Genomic DNA, 23,331 nt, shown 5'->3' with positions numbered 1-23,331 from the left:
GGGCACGGACACGGAATGGCGATGGGCGAGCGCATAGGTTGTACCCGTACCTGGCCCCGTATGGACGAACTCGCGCTGGGTACGGGGTGAGGACGTACGTGGTCGCCGTTGTTGAGCACGGTGCAGTTAGTGGAGGATCCTTACAATGATCATGGGCAGGTGGCCGGTGGCCGCCGGCCGCCGAGCAGAACAGGCGGTCGTCGCGGCACCAATCATTCAATCAACCGGGCACGCCATTGTTTTCCTTCACGGCGCGAGCTCGCACGCAGCCCAGCAGCAAACGAATAGTGTGCGAGGCGCCCACCAGCCGCCAGCGCCCCCGGACATGGCGATTGGCGAATTGGCCATTGCACTCGCATCGCAGGCGTCAACCGCTGCCTGGACCCGGTCGACTCTTCGAACCTCACGCGTCCGGCTGGTTCCCGTCCAGTGGGCTTAAAAATCTCGACTTGGACACCGAGATGTTTGAGTTTGCCCGGGGCAGAGCACGCTGACAAGTGACAAATACTCCGTCTCAATGTCAGCCTGGCCTGGGATCGTTTGGAAGCATGCGGGGCGAGTACCGGGATGAAAACGACCGCACGGTGATAAACAACAGGGTACTGTAGCGCTGAATACCAAGGCTCCATTTATCTACTCCTGTAATACTGCATATTTGAACACTAATTAAAAGTATTAAATATAAATTAATTAAAAAATTATATAAATGGAGGCTATTTTGCAATACGAATCCATTAAACCTAATTACTCTATGTTTTAACCATGTTGTGCTACATATGCTAATAATAAATTAATTAAATTTAATAGATTCGTCTTGTGGATTAGCATCGGCTTATGCAATTAGTTTTATAATTAGCTCATATAATCCAAACTAAAAAATAGTTAAACAGTCCCTAATTTAGGCTGCGAAGAAAGAATATTTGTGCAGCACTGCTCAGTGAAGAAAGAGCGCGGATTAGCTTTTTTTTTAAAAAAAAAGAAAGAGGCGGATCCACGAGTGGTCCAGACGGGAAGCTTAAGCTTTGGTTCATCACTTCATTTGTTGGAGCATCGTTACCTTATCACTAATGGCCGCGCAACACCGGTGGCCGACGACGAGATGCATTGCCACAGCGGTTGCTGCTCCACCAATGGGCCGGCCGTGGCTGCAATTGCAAGTGAACTCGGTCGGTCCTGTCGCCCGCGCGTCCAGCCGAGCCAACGGCCTACGGCCAGGGATTGTAGCAGCGGACGCGCGCGCGCACCCGCCGGGCGCCGGACACGGCCGCCGTGCCTTCCTAGCCCTACCCCGGCTAGACGGCCGTCCAGCCAAAGCGACGCGACCACGACCATTCCGAGCATTCGACACCGCACCCAGGCGAAACCGAGCCGCCGAAGAAAACAAGCGCAACGAGCCCAAACCGCGCACTCCCGGGGCGCCAGCCACCAATCCCTTCCAGGCTAAGGCTCCTGCCCGCCGTCTCCCTCCCGGCGCATAAAACCAAGCGCGCTCCACACTCCCCGAGCTCCAGCCGAGGAACAAAGCACCCGAACCCCAAAAGGAGCGAGCACAAAACAAAAAACAAAAGCCCATGGCCAAGAAAGCACCCTCCTCCTTCCCCCGCCGCTGCTAAGCTAGCTTGTAGCTGTCGGACGCCGGCCCATGGGTGCGGCGCGCCCGCGGCGCTGGAAGCTGCCGTTCCACCGCGCCGCCAGCGGTGGAACCAGCGCGCCGTGCTCGCCGTCGCCGTCCTCCAGGTCGTCCGCGGCGCCGGCGCCCGCGCCCGCCTCGCCGGCGCGGTCGGAGGCGTGGGCGGCGGAGGCGGTGCCGGAGGAGTTCCTGTGCCCGATCTCCGGCGCGCTGATGGCGGACCCGGTCATACTGCCGTCGGGGAAGACCTACGAGCGGGCGTGCCTCCAGGCCTGCGCGGAGCTCGCCTTCCTTCCCCCCGGGGTGGACCCCGGGGGCGCCGGGACGATGATTTCTAACGCGGCGCTCAGGGCGGCCATCGGGACCTGGTGCGCGCGCGCCGGCCGGGCGCCGCCGGCGCCGCCGTCGGCCGAGGCGGCGCGGGAGGCCATGCTGCGCGCGATGCCTCCGGCGGCCGCGGCCAAGTCCGTGAGGACCACGGCCAGGCGCGCCACGGTGATGGCGGCGAGCTCGTCCAACTCGTCGTACTCGTCCCCGGCGTCCACGTCCTCGTACGGGTCGTCCTCGGAGATCGTCCCGGCGGAGGACGACGACGGCGGGAGCGCGAGGCCCGCCAAGGACGCGGCGACGCAGCCGCGGATAGTCAGGGAGGTGGAGGTGGAGCCGGCGCCGCCGGTTGACCCGCTGGAGGACGACGTGGTGGGCAAGGTGCTGGACGCGGACGAGGACGGGATCGTCGCGGCGGCGATGGGTGCGCTCCGCGAGGCCACGCGGGAGAGCGCGGAGCGGCGGCGCGCTCTGTGCACGCCGCGCCTCCTCGGCGCGCTGCGGCGGGTGCTGCTGCTCCCGCGCCACGCGGCCGCGCGGGTGGACGCGGCGGCCGCGCTCGTCAACCTCTCCCTGGAGCCGGCGAACAAGGTCCGCATCGTGCGCGCGGGCGCCGTGCCGGCGCTCGTGGAGGTGCTCCGGTCGGGGGCCTCGGCGCCCGAGGCGCGGGAGCACGCGGCGGGGGCGCTGTTCGGGCTGGCGCTCAACGAGGACAACCGCGCCGCCATCGGCGTGCTGGGCGCGGTGCCCCCGCTCCTGGACCTCCTCACCTCCCCGGCCCACCCGCCCCGCGCGCGCCGCGACGCCGGGATGGCGCTCTACCACCTCTCCCTCGCCGCAGTGAACCAGTCCAAGGTGGCGCGCTTCCCGGGCGCGCCCAAGGCGCTGCTCGCCGTGGCCTCCGGCGCCGCCGAGCCGGGCCCCATCCGCCGGCTGGCCCTCATGGTGGTCTGCAACGTGGCCGCCTGCGCTGAGGGCCGCGCCGCGCTCATGGACGCGGGCGCCGTGGCGTCCGTCGCGGGCATCCTCGACGACGCCGGCACCCGCGGCGGCACCGCGGACCTGGAGGAGTGGTGCGTGTCGGCGATGTACGCCATGAGCCGCGGCAGCCTCCGGTTCCGCGGCCTGGCGCGCGCCGCGGGGGCCGACCGGGCGCTCCGGCGCGTGGTGGCCGACGAGGGCGCCGGCGTCCGCCGCGAGATGGCGCGCAAGACGCTCCGCGCCATGCGGGGGGACCTGGACGAGGACGGCGAGTACAACGACCTGACGGGCAGCAGCCTGGAGTGCGGCGACGGCGAGGACTGCGGCGGGAGCATCGTCTCGGATGGGCTCATGTCGTTCCGGCGCCGGCAGCGGGAGCTCGGAGTCTTGTCCTGCGGCAACACCGCCGAGTTCTGACGACAGCGTCTGCCGGCGAGCGGACCGATCCCCGTGTCCATGCCGATGAATGTTTTGTATGTAAATTGCTTCGCTTTAGGTTCGCATCACAGCGTTAGAACATCCGTGCTGTGCCTTGTTGTGAGAGATCAGAAGTTCAGAGATGATGAAAACGTCCATGGTTTTTGGAACGGTGGCAACTGCCCTTGTGATCTGTGTGTGACTGAGAGTGAAGCCCCGCTGCTGTGTGTTGGTGGTGAACTGGTGATCTGTGGTGCGGAACCGGAAGGGCATGTGTAAAGGGAAGGGAGCCACCGGGTCGTGTGCCGGACAAGGCGCGCGGGGTGGATGTTGCTTGCAAGTCAGAGCATGCCTTTGTTCTATCCGTACTCGCACACCTGCTGGTGCTGCTACTTGCTGGCAGCTCGTGTCCTTGACGGGCCATTGTTTACTTGTTTAGAGCGTGAGGGACGCACGCACGCATGTGTCTCCGTCTGTAAATCAAACCATCTTTATGCCCTGATCTAATCTTTGATGCTGGTTTCCCGGCCCTAGGGCACTGACTCATGTTGATGAACATGCCGCTGGACAACCTGCACCGATGTTAATGGCAAATCATACGCTCTGCGTCCGGATCATGGCGAAGGACAGGTCGCGTCCGTGAATGACTCGATCAGCCCCTTGCAATTCCTGCTGCATCTCTAGCAATCCTACAAACTTAGTAGTGTAAAATACAGTGAACGTCTTAATCCAGATTGGGTGGTCTGATTTCTATTTATATGCAGATATTGCAAGTTCTAATTATAGATGATTACATGATCGTATGATCGTATCAACACATCATACGGTTCTATACATAGCTAAAAGATAGAATAGAAAATAGACTCCGAGATAGACTCTCGTTCTTCGCCATTGAAATGGCCTGCTGCAAGATCGCAATGGGTTCCTATCCTTCAGTAGTAGTAATTCCTTTGATCCAAAAAAGGGCATGGGATTCTTTGCAGGCGCCCGCTGCCCTGATCGTCGCTGGCGATGTCGTTGATCTCGGCTGCTCGTCGACGGATCCAGATCCCTGACAAGCAATGGAATTCACCCCTTTTCCTAATCCTGAGATGGACATACAGCCATAGGGGCCACGCTTGTCTACTGCCTTTTTTGTGTCAGCCACAGCGTCCTACCTTTTGTAGGTCCTCCTCCGATCCTCCCTGCACCTGCAGTGCAATGCAGCATTCCAGCTCGACCTTTTTGCATTGTCTCTCTCCATCGCATCGCTTGCGTGATTCCTAGATGTTGCCTTGACTAGGCCTTCATTACAGAGGGTATGGAGATGGCCCCATTCTGCTTTTATTTATTGATGTTGCGCATCACTTCTCTTGATCTCGACCATCTTCTTAATCAGCTGTTGGCTACTCTAATTTTGACATACTGTTTCGTATCAACTACCACAACCCATGTCAGCTCTAAAAAGAAACGTTCCGGGTCTTTAAAAAAATCAGCTTAAAAAATTCTTGAAATTAGCAGTGAACCTGGCATTGCCATCACCCACCCATTTCTACTAAAGAAAACAAACTCTGCACTCTGCAACAGAAAAAGAAAAGCATCGGTTGATTGCAATCTAACACCTGAAGCTTAGGTTTTCGTATGGGTCGCAGTCAGTCACACCTAACCCAACCTGCTAACCATGAAATGCAACAAACAAATTCTTTGCACACAGACACAGAAAAAAAAGGAAGGGAAAAAGCGATGGCGTTGTTAATGACTTTGGGCAGGGGCCATGCATTGTCAACGCCAGATGCCTTGCCTCCATGCGAGGTGGGGGTCAGAGTAGGCATGCAGGGCCCCGGGCCGGGGCGAGCTTATCGACAGACAGGCGACCGAACTAGCTGCATCCACTGAGCTCGGTCGGCCGGCCGAGGTCAGGACACAGGAGAGTCCGGCTGGGGTGGACGGACCCGTTCGTCGCGATGCTTTGTTTGGAATCCAAGCAAACTGTCACTTGGGGTACTTGGGGCTTAATCTCGATTGGGTAACCGTGCCGTGAGCCTGTTTGCAAGTAGGACTCTGCAATAGGGCCCTGAGAGTTGGTGGCAAAGGAGCGTTTTTTAGGAGAGCTAGGTTACGGCTACTGCCACACGTCATGCTGACCCGTGAAGATGGATGCTGAGGGCGAGAGAGGATGGAGGAGTTTGACTTGGTTAGTGGAGAGATTTGTAAAGAAAGAGTGGGGGCCGATGGACCTCTGCAAGTAAACGATGGAGATGCTGACCTCTGCTACTGAAGTTTCGGTCACTTTGGACCCTCCCTCCGGATATGGACCACGTGGCCAGTCATGCAACCTGCAACTTTCTTGGCAGTGACAGAGCGCACGTCACGTCGAGCAGTAAAACTCTTCTCAAAAACGTTGGTGGTTCCGGTTCTGTCACAAGTACCGTTAGCCAGCCACCGGATGACAGGAGTGAACACGTATGCCTCTCACACGGCAGGCGACGCGAAAAAAAGTTTGTACTCGTGCAAGCGTTTGACCACGGCGGCAGAGAGACGGGACCCGTCGTACCCTTGACTCCTTGAGCGTCGAGACAACCCGGGCATGTCGTGGTGCACGGTCGATGATGCGCGCGGCGCTAGCGAGGACGTCGGGCCGCGCGTCGCGCTCCCCGCCCCAGCCCCCAAGCTGAAAGCACTTTGCCGTGCACGAGCTCGCGCGCGCGCGGGGCCGTGCTGGTCAGTGGGTGCGTCACGCCAGGGGCGCTTGCCCTTTGCCCCGCCTGCTCCCGGAGTAACCCGGGCAAGGAGGGTACCACCACCTCCTGTTCGGCTTCAAAAGTTGCGCGGGCGACTTGCCTCTCGCAGCAAAGCAACCGTTGGTTTGGGACGACGACGGGACACTGCCGGTCGGCTTGGCCGTCGCTGCCTCACCGCCACTTGCCCCCCGAAACGGCCGGTAATTATCGCGCATGCGGCTCCAAACTCCAAAGTGAGCGAGTTCGGTCTGGGCGACATGGGCGGCAGCAGGTGGTCCTTCGGCCTCGCGGCGTCGCGACGGGCGCGCGTTGGGTTCAGGCTCGAAGCCGCCGTCCGTGCACGAGACTACTCTACTAGAGAGGCTGCGGTGGGAGCGAACGGCGGGGGAGGCCGCCGGGCCTTGCCGTGGCTGCAAACGGAATAGCTTCGACAGTTCCAGCGCCGGACATGGCTTTCACGTATGCTTGGTCATTCATTTTCGTTCCGTTCCCGGCTTCCCGCGATGGCGATGGATGATACATACATCTATCTATATTTGAGTTGTGTGCCAAGAGTTAGATCATTAAAAAATGATCTCTTATGCTATCTTTTAGTTGCTATACAATTTTTGGAGGAGGCCTTAGCCTCTAAATTTACCTATTATTTAGGACCTGCAGGAGTTGCTCTAACAACGGCGGAAGGAGGAAGTAGAAGAGAGGAAGAGATATGGTGGGTCCTACATGTCAGTATTGGAAAATGATCTCTTATTGGAAAGCAGGGATTGGAAAATGATAGCATTTTCGTTGGAAAAATGATAGCATTTTCGTTACGAACCCCCCATGGTAGTCAGGCTAAGACGGAAAAAGTAAGATCGATTCAAATTAGCACCAGTCAACCCAACTACCCATTATCTAATCTATAAAAGTAGTACCCTTACAAAGACAACCCACTAAATTTTGATTTTTATTTAGGTTTAACACTAGCTTAACCTCATGTCCACGGCTTAAAATTTTATTGAAAATAAGCGAAACTTATCTTGAGTTGTGCACTAAGAGTTATACCGTTAAAGAAGTGATCTCTTAAACTATCTCTTAGTTGCTATGAGCTAGCAGTTGACTCAACCTTTGGAAGGCCTCTAAATTTATATCTTATTTATGGTCTGCTGGAGTTGCTCTAACAACGGCGGAAGGAGGAAGTAGAAGAGAGGAAGAGATATGGTAGATCCTACCTATCAGTATTGGAAAGCAAAGGTGGGAGAAAGATAAACATTTTCTTACAACCCCTGGTATTCGGGCTAAGACAAAGGTAAGACGGATGCAAATTTGCACGAGTCAACCCAACTACCCATTATCTAATCTATAAAAAGAAATTTATATCCCAACCTCTATAAACTCATGCAGAGGTCGGAATATAAATTTTCTTTTTGAAAAAATACCTATTTTGTACAACATAGCATGGCTATATCAACACGTTGCTACATCTAAGTGAATAAGCTTACTGTGAATAAGTGTTGTTCGTTAACTATATTAGATTGCCCAATATTTTTTTTGGATAATCGAATGAATTGTTTGGGTAACCAATACACTCGCCAATTCATTTTGGGTCGAGTGCGCCGAACAAGGGTTAATCTAAAAGCAACCCGCTTGCATGTCTAGAACCACACGCCCGTTTATGGCTAATCAGATCGAACCTCGCGTGGCGTGAAAAAGGTATATTAAAGTTGAACTGACATAACCAAATAAATAACCGGATGCTGTGATGCATATAAACTTAGCTTTAAAAACACATGTAGAGGCAATCCTACTACCCACTGAAATAGGTTTAATGCTAAGGAGTACCCAATTCCAGCGCAAAAGCAGTATGTAATCAAGGCTATGTTTGGTTCTGCTTTTGCACCCTGCTTCTGCTATGAAAAAGTAGAAGCCAAACCAAACAACGTGTTTGTGTCATAGTTTTTCCCACCGCAACCTGCTTCCCCAGGTGGAAATCGCGAAGCAGGCGGCCAACTGCTTCTGCTGCGTTGGGGGCGATCGAAAGTCGGTAAAATTACCCACTGCCACTCGTTACACACGTACCGATTCGTTTCTTTTTCCTTATCCCTTCAATCTTTTCCCCTTCTCCACCCCGACGCCGCCACTGCCCCGGTGCTGCCCTCCCCCCCCCCCCCCCGCGCTGCCCCGCCCCCGGCGCCGCCCTCCCCACGGCGCGGCCCCACCCCAGGCTCCGCCCTCACCCTCGCGCGGCCCCCCGGCGCGGCCCCCTCGGCTCCCCCCCCCGGCGCGTTCCCCGCCCCCGGCGCGGCCCCGCCCCAGGCGCTGCCCTCTCCCCCACCCGGCCCCGCCCCCGGCGCGTTCCCTACCCCCGGCGCGGCCCCGCCCCAGGCGCGGCCCTCTCCCCCGCGATAGCCATTTGAGCGATAAAGAGTTTGATAGATGTGATGCAAATGAGGAGTACATGCCTCGAGCGGCACATGCAACGGCAGCACTAGCAACACAACAAGATGATGAGATAGAGGGACATAACGAGGTTACCATGAACAGAATCCGTGAGATGATACCTGATGGTTTGGTTAGTCAATAAGTAGCATAGAGGTATGTCTCATGTTTTAGTTATTTTATTTGAACTTTAAATTAGTCACTGACAAGTCATGTAAACCGAACAATCTATGTACTGCGATTATTTTGAGTATAAATATAGTATATCAGGGTTTCAAAGGTATTACATCAGTTTTCTCAAAGCAGGGTGAACCAAACGATTTTCAGCTTTTTCACAGCTATCAGCTCACAGCAGCTTTTATACAGCAGAAAATTCATATCAGCTTTTTCACAGCTCACAGTTAAACCAAACACACCCTAAGTAATAAACAACACTTGTCTTATTGATGAAAGACACTAGGAAGTCAAATAGTGGACCAAGTCACCTTCACCGAAATAGCAGCAACGTTAAGTTCAATCTGTCGACTGGCACATCCATGTTTCTTAGCCTGCAACTTTATCTGCGACTGTCGATGCATCCCTCGCTACCTACTTTGAACTTCAAAAGGATCATAGTATGCCACGAGACAGCAACCACAAACCTTCTGAGAGCCCCGGTCTGAACAATTGTGCCATGGAAAAGCTGGATTTCTTCATATTCATCCATAACATCGACAAAAGAACTTGGAGATAAACTGAAACCACTCATTACTTCTGATATGTTAACGGCGCCATAATTGCCACAAATGCGATGTCTGATCGGCTGCCAGCCACTTCTGTGATCATAGCATGATATTGCTCCGTCAATAAGCTGCTAATCCTCCTGCTTATGCATTCCATTCTTAATCCTCATGTCAAACTCTAGTAAAACAATGGAGCTCATTTTAATGCCTCTCTTAGGGCCAGTCATTTCAATAAGAGAACCCTGCAAAAATGGTTGTTATTATTTAATAGCTATGCATAGCAAAATAAGAAATATCGAAAGCTAGATACTACACTTTCTAGCCATATCATGTGCCAATAGTTTCAAATAAATAATAGCATAAATGCTTAAGTTTTAGGAAACAAAATCATTCAAGTTCTACAAACATACATGGTGCACAGAAACAATGATGTCCAAAGAAAACATAGTTCAACAAACATACTCTCAAAACCCATGTGGATCCATCAAAAGTGGGTGACAGGGGCAACGGCACACTAGGACAGCAGGCCAGTAGAATGGGAAGGAGATCAGCAGCACACATAAAAAAAAAATACAAAGTGATAATTCACCACCATGTTATATTCAGTTTTAGCCATTCGTCAGTTTTCAAATGGCTGATGGCTTTGCTGCTGTTTCATTAATAGTTATGGATATAATAAAGGTGGTAGCGATTTGTAGGCTATATTTTTTGCACTTAAAATGTCAGTTTTGCTGCTGCATTCGTTCTGAAATAACTTTATTATGTCCAATATGATCTCAGAGAGATGCAATAGTTAATAACAGACCAAGAAATCCATGAGAAAACACCCAGTATACATGGGTGGGGCACTATGCTGTCAAAACATGGTGTGGATGGATCCAAGAGGAAAGAAGAGAACAGTTGTGATGGAGAAGGGTGTGCAAATGATGAAGAAGATCCGAACATTACATAAGTACATAAAAAATCATTTTTCTATAAATATAGGTGAAAGCATGTAATAAAACTGGAGGGGTTATGAAGCACGTATAACACGGAGTTGAGCTTTATAGTGGCTTCTGCAATGTGTCAGCCCACAATGGAAATGGATGTGAACTACTGAACGTGGACGAGTCTAAGAGGAAGAGAATATATAGTTGTGATGATGATGACCGCAGATGGTGAGAATATCCAATCCCACCATTTGACAGGCATACAAGTTTCACTTCTTAATAGTTTTCCCATAGACTGTCCTAGCATGTAGCCTTATATTCATTCAATTCAAGCTCTTTGTCCCTAGAGGTATTATTATTGGCACAGGCACAAGAACTCAGAGAAACTTTGATGGTAGAGGTGAGCTCAGTTATTGATTGCCAATTCAACAAATTTCCCGTATTTCTTGTTTGCCAGCAGCCTCCTAGTTTATTAGGTAGAACCTATACAACCAGCTATGAAACGGCAAGGCCTAAGTCAAGCTTCACTGTTAACAGTGGAAACATATTTCCATATGCTAAACTGCAGCAAACAAAGGTTGGGACAGCACCAATTAAAAAGAGAAAGCAACCAGATACTGTATCAAATGGAGTAGGAAATAAAAAGCAACTTGTATCTGAATAGGGATTTGTATTTGTGCAAGGCTCTGGCAAAACTATGTAGGGCGACCCGAGTGCACTGGCACCAGGGTCAAAACAGATTTTCAGTTCACAACAACTCATTTTCACCTCTTGTGCATCGCGTAGGCACAAACATGTGCATCACTATACTTGCCAACAACAGGACCAGTCCAATATGCAGCTCAGCAACCACTCTTGTGGCCAATTGGCTATCCATGCATGAGCATCGTGGACAGCAGGCCAAGAAAGAAGCATACACGCATTGCATGAATCCATGTCAAGGCAACCTTTCTCCTTCAAGAAGCAGAAGAACAGATTGAGAAGCCACTCACTCGGGAAAAACTACGAAAGCCTGAGAGGCGGGAAGAAACAGCCACTCGCTGCCATCCAAGCAGCCGCAGTGGTGGCGCACCTCCTTGACTCCTCACTGGAATTGATGGCCACGGCCAAACCCTCCTATACTGCTCTCCTTTCTCATTTTCTCTGCTTCTCCATCTGCAGTGCTGTCCCCTCCAGTCCACTGCAGATGCCCCCTGGTATGCCCAGAATTTTTATTAAAATAGTTTTTTCCCAAGCAAACAAGTTAGCATTTCAATTGTACCTTTATTGATGCTCTTCTTTTCAAATCAAATTGTAGGATTAGCCTGTTAGGGCTTGCAATTAAGGTTTTGCAGATTGCAAATGAGAAGGAACACACAAGGGCCTGATTGGTTTCCTTCTCTACCGAGCCCGGCTTGTTTCTGGTAACCAGTCCCCCACTGGCTTGGCCGAGTTCATGTAAGGGAGTTTTGTTTGGATGGCAGCACGCACATATCCAGGCCAGACCGAACCGGTATTTGGATGCTTGGATTGCCAGCACACGCACATCAGTTTCGGAGCCTAGCCCTGCGGAAACAACGATGACTTTTGCATCCACTGTGCACCACAGGAGCCTAGCCCTGCGGAAAGAACGATGACTTTTGCATCCCAAGAGCCAGACTCGAGCGCCCCTTTTTGCACCCTGCCAGCCAGGACAATAGCTAGTGCAGGCATCCAGTCTGGAAGAGTTTGCATCCGTCGGGCCTAGCTGGGATTGGAACCAGGCATCCAATCACCCCCAAAGGATAGGAACGAAAATAATGTAAGCAAGCTTGATAAAAATGATTATTTTATTCTCTTGACCTTGAATACGAGCACATGATATAACAATATATAACTGAGATTCTGAATAATTTGTAATGGCAGATAAGCTTATGGAAAAACAGAAGAAAAGAAAAGATCAGATGATGCCAACAATGTTGGTGATTCTTGGGAACAAGGTACCAATGCTAGAAAGAAGATATAAATTGGGAAGAGGAGATTCAATTTTATCACATGAGAGGTACATTTTCTTCTGTGCATAGGTGTTAAAATATCATGCTCGTGTTGCTGTAAACATCATATCTGAAATGTGCATCACAAGGTTATTCCACACCATTGATGTCTACAGTTTTTAAACTAGATGTGAGTTGTTAGGTTCAAGATGTGCAGAACCATGCGCTGCTGCATGGTTGCTCTTAACCCTCAAGGTAAGGGCTTTGAGGGATTGGACATGGACAGTCAATTTGTAGCATCAAATTTTGGTATTAGTGTAAGGACACAACCAATTTACAGTGTCTAAAAGGTATTCCAAATCCTTGTGAACTGCTGCAAGATCTTGTTTATACAAGAGCACACCCAGTTCTTATATATTACAGCAATCGAGCTTATGCTTATATATTACAGAATAACTCAATAAAAAAACAGAAACCAAAGGCATAATTAGTATAATACTTCCCTTCTCTATCCCAGGTAACCAATACTCTATCCCAAGTTTTTTTATTTAAGGAGATTGAGTGGTACTAAACAGGCACAAAAGGAAGTAGCAATTCAATCTCATTTCTTCTGTGCGAGTGATAGTATTGGGCTTGCATCGCAAAAAGAACTAACTTAACATATAATAATTTCAGGCAAGTATAGAAGTGTCTCGTCCATTACGGTGGCTGCTATTTCTTATAACAGGCGCGAAATATACTCTATCCATTGTGGGTTTGCAATCTATTAACTCCTTGTCCACCTCTGCTGTCACATTTTGTGTGTCTAGGCATCTTGTAGTGGCATGAGCGATGGAGATGAGTCGGCAGGGTATCCAGGATTTGTAAACAAGCCTAGCACGGAAGAAAGAATAAAACAGTCAATACAGTACATAACCTGTCCGGAGTAAAATGGTAACGAAACCTGGAATTGATTTCAGTATTTCCGATCCTGATTACAACATAATAGCAATTCTAAAACAATAGCATCGATTTTTTTTCCTAGGTAGGCGGGCTTCGTTTATTTGGAGTAAACTGGCAAAAGAAATTTCCCAGAGAGAGAGAGAGAGATTTTGTCGGAACCCATAATAAAAAGTCATTGCTTCTGAAGCCAGAAACGAAAGGAGGATGAACAGACCGAGAAAGACGATCAGCATGTGCTGATTTAGACGTCATGACTGTAGGTGTAGCATCTCGTCGCGCAAGAGCAGGAGGCAGCGACAACCGGCGGATCAGCAGATCGGAGGCGACTCTGCCAACCCTAAACATGGATCGTGAGAGGGTGGGCATATCAACAACTTCGGGATGGGATTTGCCTGGGCACTGGGCGGCGGGCCAGCGTTTGAGCAGGCGCGGACGGGAGGACGAGACCACCCGGGCGTGTCGTGGCGGACGGCCGATGATGCGCGCGGCGCTAGCGAGACGCCGGGGCGCGCGTCGCGCTCCCCGGCCTGCCCCAGTCCCCAAGCTGAAAGCACTTTGCCGTGCACGAGCGCGCGGGGCCGTGCTGGTCAGCGGGTGCGTCACGCCAGGGGCGCTTGCCCTTTGCACCGCCTGCTCCCGGAGTTGCCCGGGCAGTGCCCAACCTCCTGTGAATGTATCAACTGCCACTACCCGTTTTGCTTGGGAATCTCCTTCTGACATTAGCAGCGAAACTGGCATTGCCATCACCCATTTCTAATAAAGAAAACAAAGTCTGCACTCTGCATCAGAAAAAAGGAAAAGCATCGACTGATTGTAATCTAACACCTGAAGCTTAGGTTCTCGTATGGGTCGCAGTCAGTCACACCTAACCTAACCTGCTAACCATGAAATGCAACAAACAAATTCTTTCCACACAGACACAGAAAAAAAAATGAAGGGAAAAAGCGATGGCGTTGTTAATGACTTTGGGCAGGGGCAATGCAATGTCAACGCCAGATGCGTTGCCTCCATCTCCATGCGCCGGGGGGTGGTTCAGAGAGTGGGCAGGCCGGGCCCCGGGCCAGGGCGAGCTGACCGAACTAGTTGCATCCACCGAGCTCGGTTTGGTCAGAAGAGTCCGGCTAGGGTGGACGGACCCGTTCGTCCCGATGCTTTGTTTGGAATCCAAGCAAACTGTCACTTGGGTACATGGGGCTTAATCTCGATTGGGTAACCGTTCCGTGAGCGTGTTTGGAAGTAAGCCTCTGCAATAGGGCCGCGAGAGTTGGTGGTGAAGAAGCGTTTTCAGGAGAGCTAAACGTTTTGTAATCTCGTCAGGTGATGAAGAGTCAGGTGATCCAGCACTGAACCTTTTTGTTCGTCTTGTGCTAGGTTGTTTAGTTTACGGCTACTGCCACACGTCATGCTGACCGGTGAAGATGGATGCTGAGACCGGTGAAGTTTGACTTGGTTAATGGAGCAATGGAGTAAAGAAAGAGTGGAGCAATGGAGATGCTGACCTCTGCGGCTGAAGTTTCGGTCACTCTGGACCCTCCCTCCGGACATGGACCACGTGGCCAGTCATGCAACCTGCAACTTTCTTGGCAATGCCAGGGCGCATGTCGAGCAGTAAAACTTTTCTGAAAAAGGTTAGTGGTTCGCGTACCGTCAGGCAGCTGTGTATGCCTCCTCTCACACGGCAGGCGACGAGAACAAAAAAAATCCGTCTACATGGAACTCGAGTATTCTAGGACAATTTCGCACTCGAGTATTTTGCTTGTCAAAAACACTCGATTATGACAAGCTCAGAGAATCGAGTGCTGCAACTGGATGGAACACACGAATTTTAAAAAAAAGAAAAAAATAAATACAGATAAAGATAACAGAAATAAGAAAGTAGCAAAATATGTTTAAATCATACTGCTTGTGAAAAACAAAAATATTAAAAAATTGAAGAGATACATTTGCTAAGCAGATCAAATTAGCATAGTTTGATAAAATTAAAACTGCTAACAAGATTTGATTACATATAACACTTGAATCCAACTTTAACATTCAAGAGTTCAGATTCATAAATTATAACTACAAGGATAACATAAAGGAGCTCATACCTAGAAAAATACGTCCCCCAGCCTTTAGAAAATGTAACAAATCAAAGCATCCTAGCAATCCGAATGTGCTGATCATGATCTTCACCAAATGGTAACAACTCCACATTTTTAACAAGATCGAAGAAAATCTTCTCTTTACCGACCTTAACATAGTGAGCACGAAGGTACTGTGCACCCTGAGCATCAGGGTAGAGGATGTATGCACATTTGTTTGCTGCATCAACTGAAATATGATGCAGACAACCAACAACTGCCTCCAAAGCACGAACAGTAGACATGAATCGGTTAGGATTAATATCTAAAGCAGACTAGGCAAACACAAGACGATCCTGAGGCCCTTGGTTAATTCCTAAATATAAGTAGTTGTGATATGGCATGCTGATCAACTCCCTAACAAAGCAGTTTCATTCAGACAATGGCTCTACAACAAAAATTAACAAAATTAATTATAGGCACGGGAATTAATAAAAGATTAGAAATAAAATTTATTTGTAAACAAAAATTGTATAAAGCTTTATATACTTACCATGGTTTATGCAGAAGCAAAAGTTTGATTCACAAAATGCAGAAGAATTATAATTCCAAAGACCTAAAAACACACTGAAAAATAGACAAACATGAGTTTTATATCTAAAAATCAGAAGCAAAAATCATATTCACAAAAAGCAAATGAACATATATATTGATCTATAGTCCATAAGATTACAGATATCGAATCCCTACAAATGCAGACTGTAAATGAACAGATTTATCTATAGTCCATAAGATTACAAATGTAGAGTCCCTGCATATGTAGACTGCAAATGAACAGATTTATCTATAGTCCATAAGATTACAAAGGTTGAATCCCTGCATATGCAGACTGCAAATGAACAAATTTATCTACAATCAATTGCCAATTGAAAGATACTGAAATGACAGTAATAATTACTATGTCAATTGTAGGTTAATCCATTGTCTATTAGAAAAAAGTGAACAAGCTTAAACTAAATGCATACTAAATTCCTAATTACAATTTGAAATCACTGAAATGCCACTGGAATGATCATTGTAATTTTATCATATTTTCAATGTAAAACTACAAATCATATGCATTAAACTACAATCAGTATAGGTAGACTGCAAATTAACAGATTTATTTAAATTCCATTAGATTACAATTGTTGAATCCAAGCATATGCAGAGTAAAAAAAAAGATTACAGTACATAAATTCACAAATGACACTGAGAAATGTACTATGCCATGTGATTAAATGCATTGTCAGTTAATGTAGCCGAAGTGTGCACATTACAAAAGCATGCTGAACTACTAATCTTACTATAGCAAAACTATACACAGTACAAATAATGATGAACAAACATAGAAGAGATTGAAAGGGACAATATGAAAGAAAGACATTAGGACGGAATGAAGGAGCATAAAAAACCTAAGAATTATTTGACAAACTATTATTAGATCCAATCTCCCAAGAAACGTAATCAGTTGCCTCCAATAAGCTACAAATATTGCACTACTAAAAGGATGAACTAATTTTAAAATGTCCCAAAAAGTATTACAATATAAATTAATTGCAAAAAATAAAAAGGGAAGATAAGATGAAAGTTCACATATAAAAAAATGACAGTGAGAAACGTACTGTGAACTATGGTTAAATACATTGTGAGTTAATTTAAGCAGAACTACTTTTAATCAAGACAAACTATACACAATAGAAATCAAGATGAACTATCAGAATAATAACAATTTACAATATTAAGAAAATGTACACAATACAGATGTCACAAAATCTTAGATGATGAACAAGAAATGCACTAACAGATGCAATCAAACTATGCACTGATCTGCACTGACAAAACAATGAACAAGAAAGACATTTAAAAAAAGAAGAGCAAAGGAAAAGGAAGATGATGCAAAGAACATACCAGTAGATCTCCTGGAGGGGTCAGAGTATCAGGCTTTGAGTGCTCCGGTGTATTAGAAAGGAGTGGGGAGCGGAAGGGCGGGGAATAGCAAATATAAAGACTAACGGCCAGCAAGCAGAAGATGCAGTAAGCAGAAGGGCGGCAGCAGGTGTGCTCAAGAAGGGAGGGGAGGAGGAAGGCTTAGTGTATGACAGGTGGCCCCCACAAAATGTGGGCTAACGGAACAAGAAGTCAGTTGATGCTCATCCCGCGAACCAACAAAAAATTGAGCTATTACATCCTTCCAACCAAACGTAAAGATGAAATCATTCCATTTCTCTAATATAGAGATAAACGTTCCATTATATTTCGCTCGTCAAGCAAACGCTACCTTAACAAACACAGCATCTTCTCGCCGCTTTTTCCTCTGGCCGCATCATCGCTGCCTCATGCCTTGACCTGAAGGATCTGAAGTTCAGTACCTGGATGCAAATCGAAGCGAATCAACGGAAGTTCACGGGAGGCAATCCAATAGAGCATTGTTGGGCGGAGGGGGAGCCGCCGCTGTCGACGGAGTGGCTCCGGTGCCAGACGGACGGGAGCCTGCACCATCGATTCCCGAGATCCTGCGATTTGGACGGAGGGACGGAGGGAAAAATGGCGCGACTAGGAGGGAAACACACGGGGAGGCATGCGGGAAGCGAGAAATAGAGGATATCGGCGGTGAATTTCATGATTGGGAGTAAGCAATGTCGGTGGGTATCTGGCTCAGGAGAGCGTTTGTTTTGGGCGAGCTAAAATATTGGGTAAAGGAACGGGACGCTGGAGCGTTGATTTTTAATTTTTTATCCAAAAGTTTTTATTATGAGTATTTTTTGACACTCTTGGAGATGCTCTGGTAGACCGTGGCAGGTTACGTGAAGCCAACTATTCCCGCCGCACGGAAGATACATAGGGACTCCCGATAAAGAAGCATTTTTTTGGGAGAGCTAAACATTTTGTAATCTCGTCAGGTGATATGTAGCACCGAACCTTTTTGTTCGTCTTGTGCCAGGTTGTCTACTTGTTTAGTTTACGGCTAGAGCTATACGTCGTGCTGACGGCTGACCGCTGAAGATGGATGGTGAGGGCGTGAAGATGGAGGAGTTTGACTTGGTTAATGGAGCAATGGAGTTAAGAAAGACAGGGGGCCGCCGATGGACACTCTGCAAGTAAGAGATGCTGACCTCTGCGACTGAAGTTTCGGTCACTCTGGACCCTTCCTCCGGACATGGACCACGTGGCCAGTCACGCAACCTGCAACTTTCTTGGCAGTGCCAGGGCGCACGTCATGTCGAGCAGTAAAACTCTTCTCAAAAAGGTCGGTGGTTGCTCATTTATAAGGGCTGTTTGTTTAAGCTTAAATAAGCTGTAGATTATACAAACCAACTTAAATAATCTGTAAAGGAAACAAACAGGCAGATTATTTGTTCAGATTATATAATCTAGAGTCAAAAACACCATAATCTCATAAGCTAGTCAAGTGGAGCTTATTTCAACTTATTTCTACCAAAAGACCCACTACCCATGGCAAAGAGGAGCAAATTACCCGCAATTGCCATTGGATCCCACCTGCCCACTCCCTCCTCCCCTCCCCACGCGCCCCTCTCCCTGGCTGGCTCCCCACGCGCCCCTCTCTCTGGCTCGCTCCTCCTCCCCTCCCCACGCGTGGTGGTGATTTAAAACTGCTAATGTTGTGAAAATAGTAAGCAAATGAATAAGTCTAGTACCTAAGGGCATTGTTGTCTTTACACGTCTAGGACAAATAAGCTGGGCCCAAATAAGCTAGGCAAACAAACAGCAAGACTCAGCTTATTTAATCCAGAAAAAATAAGCTAGATTATATAACCTATCAAATAAGCTGGATAGTATAATCTATAAACCCAAACAAACAGGCCCTAACTACCGTCAGCCAGCCACCGGAGTGACCACGTGTCCACGTATGCCTCTCTCTCACACACGGCAGGCGACGAGAGAAAAAGTTAGTACTCGTACAAGCGTTTGACCAGGCGCGGACGGGAGGACGAGATCACCCGGGCGTGTCGTGGCGGACGGTCGATGATGCGCGCGGCGCTTGCGAGACGTCGGGGCGCGCGTCGCGCTCCCCGGCCTGCCCCAGTCCCCAAGCTGAAAGCACTTTGCCGTGCACGAGCGCGCGGGGCCGTGCTGGTCAGCGGGTGCGTCACGCTAGGGGCGCTTGCCCTTTGCACCGCCTGCTCCCGGAGTTGCCCGGGCAGTGCCTAACCTCCTGTTTTCAGATGCGTGCCACCTGCTCCAGGAGACCAAGACGGCCGTCGTGTAGGACTACTTTTTTCTCGGCTCGGGAGAGAGGCAGAGGCTCCGCTGCGTTCGGCTCCGAAAGTTGCGCGGGCGACTTGCCTCTCGCAGCTAGCAACCGTTGGTTCGGGACGAGGACTTGACGCTGCCGGGCGGCTTATTTGCCCCCGAAACGGCCGGTAGTCATCGCGCGTGCGGCTCCGGACGCCAAAGCGAGCGAGATCGGCGGCAGGTGGTCCGTCGGCGTCGGCGCCGGCGCCACCGGGGCGCCGATGCATCGAGAAAGGGACTCGCGCGGCGTCCGACAGGCGCGCGCTTGGGTTCAGGCTAGAAGCCGCCGTTCGTGCACGAGACTACTCTACGAGAGAGCCTGCGGTGGGAACGAACGGCGGGGGAGGCCGCGGGCCCTGCCGTGGCTGCAAACGGAATAGCATCGACACTTCCAGCGCGCCACACGGGTTTCACGCACGCATGCTCGGCCATTCTTTTTTTCGTTCCGTTTTGCTAAATCAACTACGGAACTCATGTTCCCCGGCTCCCATCACGGCCACCGTTGGACCTGGAAGGATCTACTCCAAGTACACTGGTGATTCATCGGTATCTGTGCAAGCTAAGTAGAGTACAGCGTAGGAGCTCCTCTGACTGCGCTGCGCTGCGCTGCTGCGACCTATCTGCATGCTGTTCACATATTTTTTTAGAATTTCTTTAGAGGAGAGAGAATGATATTTTAATTGGATGCACAATTCTACATGTTCATGTCTACAAAACTTCCAGTAAAATTTTAATTTTTAGAATGTTCATCTTTAGATGCTAATGACTAAAGTTGTGCTTAGGCAAATAGTTTTAATACTTATGCTAAATATTTTCATATGTGCATTCTATTATTGTTTGTTAAAAATATACATCCTAATATATTCCAATGTCGGTGTTTTACCAAAAGATACCCCCGAGGTGGTAGGTTTTATAGGTCGGGTGTTATCGAGATCTGGAACGAAGGTGCAAGGAATATAAAGGTTTAGACAGGTTCGGACCGCAAGGAACGTAATACCGTAGGTCCTGTGTGGTGGTTTGTATTGTCTTAGATGGTTGTGCTTTGGAGGGGTCCTTCCCGCACTTATATAGTGTGGAGGGATATTGTTACAGAGATTCTAGCCAGATACAAGCTCAGAAGTCCTATTCCGAGTACTACTCGGGTAGTTTCCTTCTATTCCAACTAGTTTTACTCGTGTATGAGTAGCTTAAAATAGGTATAAGATATGGAATATGGCCCATCCCTTACTTAGAATATACACACCATATGCGCAGTTCCATGACCCCGGGTCTGACAAGCCCCCAAGCTTTTCGTAGTCGAGTTCTGCAGGCTTCCGAGTACTTCTGAAGGGCTCTTCGAGTTCTTTTGAAACTCGGTCTTGAGGATGTCTTCCGAGTACTTTCTTGACTGCTTCGAGACTGTGAGGTGCTCATATCCCAAGTAGTCTTCTTTTACATGGGGTGCGATGAATTTCGCACTCCATGGAGTAGGCTCCGAGCCTTAAGTTGACTCGAAGAATTAGACAGAGGGTCAAATTAGTCTTGAATCTTCCGGTCTTTATCTTCCAAATGAATTCGAAAATAATCCATTGATGACACGTGTCCTGCAGGCTTCGCGCTTTGAATCCAAATTCCAAGGTTTGAAAAAAGAATCCAAAGAATCGTGGCATACCTTGTGAAATAAATCTTGAGTTTGAATTGATGGTTAAAGTGGACGAATTGATTCAATTTGGAAACCCCTTTTTTAGGAATAACATCCCTGAGAAAATGGTTAAACAAATAACTTATTCAAAGAATCCCAAATTACCACTCAAATCAAATCATATCCTATGAAAACTCTTCGATTTCTGCACACCGAGTTGTTTCCTGCGCCCAGCCCCAAGCAATAGAGCCAGACGAGCCGCCAAAAGCACGCCGAGTGCCTTGTTGTGCCTATCCCCCGAGCATGGGAGGTAGACGAGTCGCCGAAGGCACGCCAAGTGACTTGTCACGCCCATCCCTCGAGCATGAGAGCTAGACGAGTTGCCGAAAGCATGTCGAGTGGTTTGTGCCGATGAAGTGATGGCTAAGTAAGGCAGCTCTCGGGAGCATACGTCACCCAACAGTACGGTCCAGGTCTGATCTCCTGCAAGGTAAACATAAAAATATGTTGTACCTGATGATATACGTGAAATCGAGTCGGGAGCGAATACCAGCATTGTAAAATACATGTAAAATTTTTTGCGTCTTGCTCTTACTATGTCATATAATTTCACGGGTAGATAGTCTATTACGTTTAAACACCTTATCCCTGATAGCTGTAGCCTGTAGCGCAATGAGCATGACCGCATGCACATGTAGAAACATAGGTATATAGAAGAGTCAAGGTCTCACGGATTAAAGTGTGTGATACCCAGGTATTTTAGCGACCGTTAAGAGAAAATTAGAGCAGTCGGCGCTGCGGCGCTGCAGAAAAAAAAGAACATTCTTGGAGCGCATGTTATACTCGCGTTAGGTGTAGTCCCAACTATAAGCCTGAAGCTACATAAATAGTCGGGAACGCAATTATGGCATGATCGTGGAGACACATGGTTAATATCTAGAGATATAAAGAATATTTAAAAAGGTATTAAAGTATGATTTAGCTTGATTCGTGGATAATTATTGATGAAGCCGTGGTGGTTGTTGATACAGCTGTGATGGTTTGTTGATAAAGCCGACTAATCGGAGTTGATTCCAACTAGTCGATGGTGTAAAGTCTGATTCGATTAGTTTCTAATCGGACTTGATTCCGACTAGTCGATGGTGTGAAGTCTGATTCGATTAGTTTCTAGTGGAGATAAGTAGTCGAGGTCGGTGGAGATAGCGTAGCGGTGTCGCATTATGAGCTAGAGTAGAACCATGTAGCCAAGATTGTCGCTGCGGCGTGGGCTGGAGTTGAGTCGAGATTGTCGGAGGAGCTCGTGGATTCGTTGATGAAGCGGTGCATGTGCAGATCATGAAGAATATGCAACCCGCGTATGCCTTCGTGTACAATTAGCTAGCATCTTGGAGTCTTCATGGTAGTCTTCCCGTGTACGCATAACCAAACTCCAAAAGTTTGTTTTCTTGTCGCATAACTGATGGAATCTGTCCTGGCTGATGTTGTACTGTTCTCAGTCTCCCCCCGTCACGGCGCCAGGAATTACAGGTGTACGGAACCATGGAATGGTCTGTCTTCTGGAGTATTCTGCTTGGGACTGTGACTGGACGTAGAGTTTCATTATGTCTCGGGCTCCGGCTTGACCCACATGCGGATACGCTCGGAGGCCGGCGAGGAGCAGCGGAACATCGTAGATGTAGTTCACGCAAATCGACGAGATCGAAACGAGCAGCTGACGAAGCAAGCCAGCCGTGACACGGAAAATCGACTCCGTCGACGCTAACCGCCGATTAAATGAGAAAGTCGAATTTCACCGAGATGATCAGCTTGGTGTCGACACGTGGCTGGAGGCGGATGAGGGTATCTCCGGCTTCCTAGAGTTGGCAATGTAACTGTTGAAAGCTATGATTATTGGTGACGCAGATATAGAAGGTGGAGACGAAGGTTCCGCCCTCCTCCTCGGATACAGCAGTGGAGTTGATGATTGCCCTCAAGTTCTTATGTGAATCCTTGATAACGATCCCTACCTGGTGCGCCAACTGTCGGTATTTTATCTCTAAACCCACCAAAAAATATACCTAAAATGGTAGGTTTTAGGTAGGGTGCACTCTAAAATTTGAAGGTGCGTAATACCATACGTCTTGTGCGGTAGTTTATTTTGCCCACCCTTATATGATTTGGGGGGCAGGATTACAGTGATCCGAGCCAGATATGAGTTCAGCGGTCCTACTCGAGTACTATTCGCATAGTTTCCTTTTGTTCCGACTAGTTCGACTCATGTTCGAATAGCTTATAATAGGTACGAGGTATATAGGACATGCTCCACCCGTTATTCTA

General features: G+C 48.8%; 1 protein-coding gene across 1 annotated transcript; it reads left to right on the top strand.

The window, feature by feature from the left end:
* Window positions 1-1,403: 1,403 nt before the first annotated feature.
* LOC112879373 (U-box domain-containing protein 39-like) lies at window positions 1,404-3,862 on the top strand. Its single transcript, XM_025943610.1, has one exon. It carries the CDS (start codon window positions 1,643-1,645, stop codon window positions 3,353-3,355), a length of 1,713 nt encoding a protein of 570 aa, XP_025799395.1. The 5' UTR covers window positions 1,404-1,642; the 3' UTR covers window positions 3,356-3,862.
* Window positions 3,863-23,331: the final 19,469 nt, after the last annotated feature.

Source organism: Panicum hallii, chromosome 2 (genome assembly GCF_002211085.1).
Source record: "Panicum hallii strain FIL2 chromosome 2, PHallii_v3.1, whole genome shotgun sequence".
NCBI classification, from domain to species: domain Eukaryota; kingdom Viridiplantae; phylum Streptophyta; class Magnoliopsida; order Poales; family Poaceae; genus Panicum; species Panicum hallii.
Note: the sequence above shows the minus strand (reverse complement) of the source record. Positions and strands in the feature narration are given on the sequence as shown.

Excerpts from the sequence above, each read along its gene's own strand:
- LOC112879373 (XM_025943610.1), top strand. The coding sequence starts at position 1,643 with ATGGGTGCGGCGCGCCCGCGGCGCTGGAAGCTGCCGTTCCACCGCGCC.